Raw genomic sequence first — 10,762 nt, forward strand, 5'->3', positions numbered from 1 at the left:
GTGTCAACCTTATAAGGCCTTGTTTACCTCTAAAGAGATTTATAATGAGCATTTAAACTAAAATATTATGCTCAATGCATATATGACAGGAAATGAAAATATCCTCTACTATCAAAACTTCACAAAGAAAATTAATCATGCTTTTTAAGATATGATAAGAATGAATATTTCACATGTAAAGAAATCTGAACAACACTTGCCATAAAGGAAGTCTTCCTCTGTGTCCAGTTGCTAAATAAAAAGATCCTCTTAGGAATTTGAGAAAGAAAAGTAGATTTAGAATGATCAAGTGTTAGCCGTGCAATATCTCTGGAGATTTTTTGAAATGAAGACTGTTTACAATTTGTGATGGATCAAAGATTACTTCAGGGGGGAAAATGTTCTCCATTACTTTTTTTTCTATTGCTAAAATTATTGAGATGCAAAACTCAACGTACATGTATAACAACTTCAATAGTTGTAGCATATTTCATATGTTCAATGATCTTTAACGAATACAAAGACGTTGACTAGCCCTTGTTTATCATTCATTCATATGCAAACTCATCCATTACTGAAATTCAATCAAGCATGACATTTTTTTATTTCAGAGATGTCTTCAACCTATGTATCTGAATTCATCTGTAGTAATTTAACAATTAAACCCTATCAGGTCACCCACTTTACCATCAATATGAAATGAAACATGCATGTTACAAATAACCTTTTCATCGATAACATTAGAATTCATCCTTAAGGCATTGTGGAATTTTGATATAATTTATCAATGAATGACTGAATTTAGGTTTAACTATTACAGATTTAAAGTGTGGGTTCAACATTTTATTCATGAAATAAATAGGCTCCTGGAGACAATGTAGTTATATAATTAATGATATTATTCTAAACATAAATGTCAAAAACAAAAATTGATGTCTAAACAAAAGATATTAATTGTGTTTTCCACTACAAAGATGAAAGAGTTCATCTTTTTTTAAACTTTATTCCCTATGCTGTTTATAATTAGACAAAGAAATAACAAACATTCAAAGTTCACACAATGAATCTCTTTTTACATAACCACCTTTACAGACAAAGAATATAAGAATAACTGTTTATTTGCATGTCAGCAGTAATACAATAAACCAATTAAAGCAATCATTACTTGTTATGACTTGTCAAAAGCACTTGTCATTTTCATAAATAATAGGTCCCTTAGTAATTAGGATGATTAAATAGTTCACAGACAAAAGACTGCCAAAAGCATACATTATCGATTATTGGAGAAGTGTGGTCCCTTTACATTGATGTTCACTCTATATCCTGTCAATACCAATTTACCAATTAGTATATCAGCTTGATGATTTTATAATACTGGCATATATGTACAACAGTTACATTTACACATTAGTAAGTTACAAGCTTGGTGATTCTTTACTACTAGCATATAGGAATATTAACTGGTATATTGCGTTCCACCACTGTTGCTGGATTTTCTCGCTGCATTGAAGATCAATTGAATTGATGACCTTCATGTACCAGCTGTTATCTTCTCTTTGGTCCGGTTGTTGTCACTTTGATGTATTCCCTATTTCCATTTTCAATTTGAATAGTTAAACAGGATTTTATCCTTTTGTACATAATACCTTTACAAGAAAAAAAGTGGCTTATTTATGAAATTATTGCCACTAAACTGAAAAAAAAATTGGTACAAATCCCCAATGGCAAAGACATTTTTGGTACAAATCACCTTTAAGGAAGGCATATTTGATACAAATCTCCTATTGGAAGATATACTTGAAACAAATCATCTGTGGAGAAGGCATATTTGATACAAATAACCTTTGATTATAACATTTCAGAAAGGAATACTTGATGCAAATCATATGTGGAGAAGGCATATTTGATACAAATAACCTTTTAGCATTTTGGGTGAAGGCATACTTGATACAAATCATCTGTGTTGATATAAATATAATAACCTTTTGAGAAGGCTGTTTGGTACAAAATTTACAAATAAAAGAAATATTTGGTATAGTTAAAGAAGACACATTTGCTAGTTTTTATTTGAATAACTTTCTTTCTTTCTTTATTTTATCTAAATTGTAAAAAAAAAAATCCTTTCAGACCTGTCTGACATTTTTATGTCGTAAAATTACAACCATAAAGTTAACAACAAAAACTTCTCCAAACACCAATTAATATTCAATTTGCATAATCTTTTGCTAAGATTTAAATCTATTCCATGTTAAGTATTGTGTTAAATAATACATGGTATGTTACACATCGAAGTGTAGTTAAATCCCCTTATTTAGAAGTTCAAAATATAGTACAAAATATTTAAATCGTGACAAAACAAATCCTGATTCACTATTTGCATAAAACATATCTATAAATAAAATAAAATGAAGTATTTCTATGTTATTTTTATTTCCCTGTAAAGATGCTTCATATTTTCAGAGAATAAACAGCATGTTTAAAATTAAAAAAAAAATTGGATTTTTTTTCTCACTTTCCTTATTTAAATGAGAAAATAAAAAAGAAACTAAATTATCTAACATTTCTTTTTAAGAATGTGACAGTTTCACTGATTTTCTCATTTCAAGATTCTTCTCATTTTCATTGCAGCTTGGTGAGGGAAAGGAAGTACATTAGTACAATGTACTAAAATCTGTCTACCAAACTTACACATCTACAATCAGTGCCATGAAAAGTGACAGATCCTTACTTTTGGTTCTAATTCTAGATTTGAATTAAAATCTATAAACAAAACTTAGGGATACATATTTCCTTTTGTATTCAATATCAGGGTCATAACTACCTATGAGGCAGGTGAGGCAACTGTTTGCATAAGAATTGCTTTCAGGATCAAGCATTACTGATGAGTTTCTTAAATTAAGGAAATTGAAGGAAATCGGGTCATTTTTAGCCATTTTACTGAGAAAGAAAAAAAACAGCATCAATCGGCTGTCCCCAAACCTCTGCCTCCCCTAAATTCGAACCCCAGTTCGAACGGCCCTGAATATGTTTAATTCCCATACTTAGGGAACAGCATACACCTCATGAACCTCATAAACATATCAAGTATCATTACTTTAAAAAACCCAATACATCAACAAATGTTTGAAACACATAGCATACAAGTGCATTATAGTTTATGCTGTTCAACTGGATTTGTTTGCTCTGAATGTATTTATATTTTAGTTTTCTAAGCATTAACAGAAACTAAGCTGTTGTTTTCAAATCATCTTCTATTATTTGAGCATGCAACAAACCAAGACTTGAAATGTGCAAAAAGATCTAGACTATATCTTTTGCTTTCATGTTATGGGAAAATTAATATTGGTTGGTTGATATAACATGTATAATTTAGTAAATGTCACTTTTATAATTATTGGATCTATCATTGCAGCCAGATTTTTTTTATTATTGGTGGAGGAAGCCAGGGTGCCAAGAGAGAACCACAGACTATCTGCAAGAAATGCAGCAATCAAAGTCAATTAAAATTGGAGTTGAATGCAGCTGTCAAATGTGGGGTTGCAATTGAAACTTCAGTGCTGACGGGGCCATCTAATGGTAAAAAAGGTACATAACATTGACCACTCAGCAACAAAGGCCCTTACAACAAAAGAGAAATGCACTATAGAGTTACAGAAAATAAGTTGCAGTATATATCTTGGTTTCATCCACTTGAGCTGCCTTGTAAGTAGGTTAATGTCCCGTTTCCTTTACTTGTATCACTAACAGAGATGAATGGGAGTAAAGACCTATCCATATCACCACTTGTTATAAAGTTATGTACTTATGTAATACACTTGATATTTACAATAAAACCCTAACTTGTAACAGATCTTTGTCAGGGATTACTCTGAAGCTTTACATCAGTCAATGGATATACATCTATCTATATTGTTCTTAAGTTCTTTTATTAGAAACATCACACTCTTCAGGGAAAACCTTTAGTTTAGGATTGGGCTTCCTTATCTGAGGTGTATCTACAACAATGTACCTAAGATTATAGCACTCCCTGGTCATTTGAATTACCCACTACCCATCTTTTGTTAAAGGTTCCAACTTCACACATAAAGTATAGATGCTACCTTTAATACAAACAATGTATTTCCTGCTTTAGTCTAAAAAAAATAATTCTTGTCACTGATCCTTATCTGTTTACGTCATGTACCAGTATGTTCACGTCATATCATCTTTTTCAGGTTCATCACCAGATACAGACCTTTCCTGCTTCTTATGTGTACAATACAAATATTGATAAATCTTCAATAGTCCCTGTTAGATTTATTCACTATAATATTTTCTTCATGATATTATTGGCTTCGATATGAAAATTGTGGGACAGGACAGTACATATTCTAACCTCTCGATAAAGGAGACTGATTTATATAAGTATTTCTTGTTTCTGAATCTCTGTATTTGAATTGTATAATTATATATTTTGTGCACTTTTTGAAAATAAAATATTGTTTAAACTAACCTCTTGATATCATTCATTTTTTTTGTGACAGAATGTATGCCTGATATTTTGTTTTATTCTTATAAATTTAAATAGGAAATTAGCCTGAAGTTCTGCCTTAGTTAAAAAAATGTACAATAAAGGACATGAAGGACATTCAAAGAAGATTTTTACTGTATTTTCAAGTAAAGTATATCACTTATTAGGGAGATCCTCTTCAAATAGTACAACACTTTAAGTACAAAAAATGTAGGTTAAGCAGTCTATCAACTATATAGTCTTATATATAAATGAAATTATATCACTTTTTCAACTTAATTAAGTATGTTTGAAATATAATATTTCAAACATACTTAATTATGTTGAAAAGTGATACAGTTACATGTAGTTCTTACAATATTATAGGAAATTACTACACTTTTAATTGGTCTTGTGATCTGACAAGTTAATTTCTCTTCCGTATTCTGTTGAAAATGTTCTCATAATTATCACTGAGGTCACATATATGTGAAATGTCAAAAACTAATCATTATAAAAATGTCATTATGTTTTTTGTAAAAGGAATTAAGGAAATAATCATTATAATAATCTTCCTTTAACAATAAAATTTCTCAATATTTCACAAATTCATATTTATTCTGTTTTACTCCATACAATGCCATATGTGACTTTTTTACATTGCCATAACTATAAATCAATATTATTTACATGTAATCTATTATAAATTCCACTATTTGTTTGATTCTTACATAATATTACAAGGGTTTTAATTTACATGTAAATTGGTAAAAAAAACAACGCTAGCTATTTCATCATAAGTAGCTTATTACTCTGTTTATCAGACCATTTACTTGAGTGACAATAAAATCAAATGTTTTATTTCCTTATACAAATACATGTCCATGTACCAATCATATATATTTGTTTGCCACTTAATTATTTAACCTTTAACCATCATTTATCAATCATTTTCAAAATATATTTATATGTAAATATTTAAAAATTGAAAGAATTACACCAATGATTTCAATTTATAAATCCTTATATAAATAAATATTTATGAGGAATGTATTTATTCAAAAATATTTCCTCATCTAAGATCAATTGAATGGTTATTTCTTTAATATAAATTAATTTCACATTGATATACATGATATATGTCATGCATGTAATTTTACTTTTTTCACATTAAAGCAGAAATAGTTTCATTCCATTTCCCAAATATGTGTGTTATCTGCCAGCTCATACACATTATTTTTAACCAAATACATGTACCTTTATCTATACATGTTTCCATTTATCACCACTAAATTCACAATACCTGAACACCGGGTTAAAGTTAAAGAAAAAGTCCATAAACCAATCCTAAGTTTTTCATCATCTGACAGTACACAAAGCTTGTTTTCTTTTGCCTCATACATAAAACACTTTGCATAAAAAAATGTTGAAATTGAAAATATAAAAAAAGAAGATGTGGTATGATTGCCAATGAGGCTGCTCTCCACAAGAGACCAAAATGACACAGAAATTAACAACTACAGGTAACTATACAGTCTTCAACAATGAGCAACCCTTCAAGTAAAGATCTACTTATTGCAATGGAAAAAAACACAAAACACACAGGGTTAACATTTCTGAATTGAAAGCAAAAATCATTGATTAAATAAAGAGTACTATAATTATCTGGAACAATTTTGTATCAATTGCAAAAAAAACATGAAAAAACGAAAAACTATAACAGTTTGTCATAGACCTAAATCAGCCCAAACAAAAGAAGTTTAAAGAGAACTTACCAAAATTTGAATCTTCTCCTAAGTCTTTCCCATGTTTACACATGTGTTCCCCTAGTGTACCCTCTGGTTGTGGATAGGCACCAGTTTTTGCTTGACCCCTCATTTTTGATATTGTGTTAACTGTTCGTAATTTTGCTCTGGAGGCTGGAATAATACAGAAAACAAATATTATATGATCAGCAAAACATGTACATAAAGTAAAAACATGAGGACTCTTTCTTTTTTGTGATGTTACACTATTGTTTCAGATAAGGGTGAAGGTTTGGTACCATTGAAATGTTTAAACTGGCTGCAATTGTTTGCATCTCTCTTTTGATGTTTAGTAGTTGTCTTTATTGATGTGGTTCATAAAAGTTTCTTGTTTCTCATTTTTTTTATGTAGATAAGACTCTTGGTTTTACCGTTTGAATGGGTTTTCACTAGTAATTTTTTGGGGCTCTTCATAGCTTGCTGTTAGGTGTAAGCCAAGGCTCCGTGTTGAAGACCATACCTTGACCTATAATGGTTTACTTTTAATAATTGTGACTTGGATGGAGAGTTGTCTCATTGGCACATCTTCTTATATCTTTCAGGACAGGTAAATGTAGCTATATTTTTCAAAATCAAAGGATGAAACTTCCTTATCTAAAATGATTGGTGTTTTCTTTATTCATTATATCTATTTTCAAATTAAAACAGCAGCAGTACCTGATCATTTAAGCATGACCCTGATGACTGCCAGAAGAAAAACATATCTTGATAGTTTACATGTAATTACATTAATTTGCAACATATTAATGTGAAATTAAATGTTTTCATATAAAATCTCCAATAATTTTACATTGATTCAGACATGATGTCCATGGACCTATATCAAATTCTGATAAAACCAATCTGATACCTCTATAGTTTTCTATATGTTATACTTTAAATCAAAATTTAAAACTTTATAATTTACATGGCGGTATATATTGTATATATTTTTTTACGTTGTTTAATTTCACTCCATTATTTATCAACCATGACATGATAACATTTGTTTCAAATTTTGTTCCATCAAAAATTCCCAGTATCCTGATGACAGTGCCTTAGACATTGTTTGATATATTTAAATATTCAATTTAAATTTTTTTTACCTGGGTTAGGCTGCAGAAATTCTTCTGTTTTTCCTATCAGGTCATCCACACATTTACCCATGACATCAGTTTTCTGAAGCAAAAAAAATTTCATCAAGAGCTCATTTTTTTACTTTTAAGAAGTAAAAATTCGGTTTTTAATGCAAAATATGTGTTTAAGACTGCTGATGATGATGTATAGCTGTTTAATACAAGATACAATCTTAATGCATGTTTAGGGTAAGAACATGAGAATGATATGATATGAATGATAATGCTTTGTTCTTGAAGGACACGCTCATTGTGGTTTCATAATACTCTAGTTCACAAGGTAAGACAGGAACTTTGAAGTATTCAGTTTGAAGTGACCAATTGGCAAGGATCTAACCCATGTCCTCCCATACTACTGACAAGCATGCTACCACATTATGTTTAAGGACAGTCATTACAATATTTGATGAACAAGCCAGTTTGTACCTATACAAACTGCAGTGCTTAATATTAAAATTTACTATGTAATGTGTGTTTAAAACAATAAATATACAGGCACCAAATAGATCTATATTCATGTATGTAAATATACTGTGATACATCATGATTTTCCATGTAAAATGATTGTCAAAGCTTTTATTTATGTGTTAAATCCTGTAGCGGCCACATACATGTAGAAAACTTTTGAGTTTGTTGCATTTCTATCAAAAACTTTGGTTTTAGTGAACATCATTTGTGCGTTTACTTAAAAATGTACGTACCTATGTTGAGCGAGTAGTTGAATAAATATAATGCCAAAGTGCACAAATTATTCTGCAAACTTAATTCTCATAATTGATCTTCGGTACTGCTGTCTTAGGGAATTGTGATTAAGTACTTACGGAACAAATATTATATCTAGTTTATCCTGCATAATGATGATCACAAAGACACTTGATGTTCTTTAATAGAGCAGGGATACAAGCGAACTTTAATAGAGCAGGGATACAAGTGAACTTCAATAGAGCAGGGATAAAAGCAATCCCGTTTTATCTGGTAGAAAGGCGCACAAAATTGAAGAACTTTTCTGGTGAAGGACATAGCTCGAAAGGGGTCTATTGCACATAAATATACAAACAACTTACTCTTTCCATTTCAATAAAGTCATCATCTAGCTCTGTACCTTTAGCACCACCTATCTTTTCACTCATATACTGCGAAAGAATAAAAAGCTCAAACATAAATGTCTGGAAAAAGATATTAAGGATAATCTGCACCAGGTCTAATCTATGACACAGCCAAATATAGAATGTTTGAATACTAAAATATAATAATTGAAATAAGAATTTTGTTATGAATTATTTCCAATCATATCCCATAATGTGGTACTTGAAAAAAGTAATTTTTTTTAAGTATGTACTGATTTTCAGAAAACATATTTAACTGCTTGATAGCCTAAGATATTTTAGTGTACAAGAAATGCTTTATTAGTCATCAGCTGTTCAGGCTTGCTTTGTCCTAAAGTAAAGATATGATGCATTAATTTCTGAAGCTATTCTTCTTCATCTATACTGTGTCAAGCTCTAGAAACTAAAGCAATCACTTTTCAGTACATATATACATGTTCAATATAATGACATTTCAAAGCCATTTAATATGAGACTTTAATCAAGTATTTGCCTCGTCTATGACTTTCATGTTTATTTTCAACTCATTCAAGAGTGCTACACTGTCATGACTGTACCCAAGGATGTGTATACAAATCCTTGCTGAACCATATAAATTAAAATTTGAAACTTTATTACACAGCAAATAATCAGCTGTAATAAGTTGATTTTTCTATTAATTTATTGTTTAAATAATATGTAAATTCAAAATGTACCTGTCACTAAATTGTTCTTCATGTCAAACACATTAAAACATAATCCAAAAAGATTTTATCTTTAAAAAATCACAAAAAGCATTTACATGCAACTTTTTAACTGAATTTAGTTTTATTTATAGTGAATTTACAACTTGTCCACCGGCACAGCTTTTCTATATTCTGAGTTCATGTTAAAATGAACCTAAATGACTGATGTATTTCGAAATGATAAACATATTACTAACTGTGTGAATAAAGCCCAGAGAGTCTTGGCATTAATCCGTATTTCCTTCGACTATTTGGAAAAAGATATGTTTATTATTTTATACAAGTCAATTATACGTCCTTTGTTGGAATACTCCACTACAGTGTGGTCACCATATTTGAAGAAAGATATAAGGAGAATTGAAAAGATCCAGCGTCGAGCTACCAAATTAGTGCCTAGTATAAAAATGTTAAGTTACGTTGAAAGATTGAGAGCCTTGGGCCTTCCAACACTTGAATACAGAAGAGATCGTTATGATATGATACAAGTTTATAAAGCTTTACATGGGATAGATGATATTAAATGGCAAAATATGTTTGAGTTATCTACAAATTCTACTAGAGGACATCCTTGGAAATTAAGTAAAAAGAGGTGTAATTCAACTCAGCGTCTCCATTCATTTTCTCAAAGGATCATTGATCAATGGAATAGTCTTTCAACCGTAACAGTTTGTGCAGAATCTGTCAATATTTTTAAAAATCATATTAATGATGAACATTGGAATAGGAAGAAGTTTAATCCTACATAATGGAATAGTCTTAATATTATATAGATTTCAACAGTAAAAGTTTGTGCAGAATCTGTCAATATTTAAAAAAATCATATTAATGATGAACATTTTGGAATGGGAAGAAGTTTAATCCTACATAATGGAATAGTCTTAATATTATATAGCTTTCAACAGTAAAAGTTTGTGCAGAATCTGTCAATATTTAAAAAAAAATCATATTAATGATGAACATTGGAATGGGAAGAAGTTAAATCCTACATAACATTTTAATATAAATGCAGCAGTTTATAAATGTATGCGACAAGTATTTAAAATATTGTGGAAACCATCGTACAACATGTATAGAAGTACAGAAAAATTATTCGTTCTATTTATGCGCACAGCTCACAGTTAAAATAAGTAATTTAATATCAAGTAAATTATGAGGCGGCAAAAGAAGTTTTCAACTTAATGATCGCCGCAATAATCCAGGTAGGTAGAATCCAGGTAGAAATATTTACTATTTTAAATTGTAAGTATAATCGTTTTTGTGGAAAATATTCTTTAAATAGTGACATTTTTTATCCTGTAAGTCGTCGGTATGACTTTGTTTATGAACTTCTAGGTATACCTGATTTGCTTTGCTAAACTGTTTTTTTAATCCTGCGAACGACATCTTTGGTAATGTTTTGTTTCACTTAAAAATAACAAATCTAAAATTAGTTATGTTTACTCCCATCCGGAAGTCTTGACGTTAGTGCTTGAACTTCGCAGTGAATATCCACATAACTAATTTTACATTAATTTTTCCTTGTCTATAACAATATTTAATAAAG

At 29.9% G+C, this 10,762-nt stretch overlaps 1 protein-coding gene across 2 annotated transcripts in view; it reads right to left on the reverse strand.

Moving 5' to 3' along the window:
- LOC134715865 (endophilin-A3-like) overlaps positions 1 to 10,709 on the reverse strand; it is a 28,372-nt gene extending 17,663 nt beyond the window's left edge. For both annotated transcript variants that reach the window (XM_063578388.1, XM_063578387.1), the window contains exons 1-4: positions 10,558 to 10,709; positions 8,453 to 8,521; positions 7,359 to 7,431; positions 6,244 to 6,387 (exon numbers count right to left, since the gene is read on the reverse strand). In XM_063578388.1, coding sequence (XP_063434458.1) covers positions 6,244 to 6,387; positions 7,359 to 7,431; positions 8,453 to 8,521; positions 10,558 to 10,602 — 331 coding nt within the window. In that variant the 5' untranslated portion in view covers positions 10,603 to 10,709. The remainder of the gene's footprint in view (positions 1 to 6,243; positions 6,388 to 7,358; positions 7,432 to 8,452; positions 8,522 to 10,557) is intronic.
- Positions 10,710 to 10,762: the final 53 nt, after the last annotated feature.

This window comes from Mytilus trossulus, chromosome 4 (genome assembly GCF_036588685.1).
Source record: "Mytilus trossulus isolate FHL-02 chromosome 4, PNRI_Mtr1.1.1.hap1, whole genome shotgun sequence".
NCBI lineage: Eukaryota > Metazoa > Mollusca > Bivalvia > Mytilida > Mytilidae > Mytilus > Mytilus trossulus.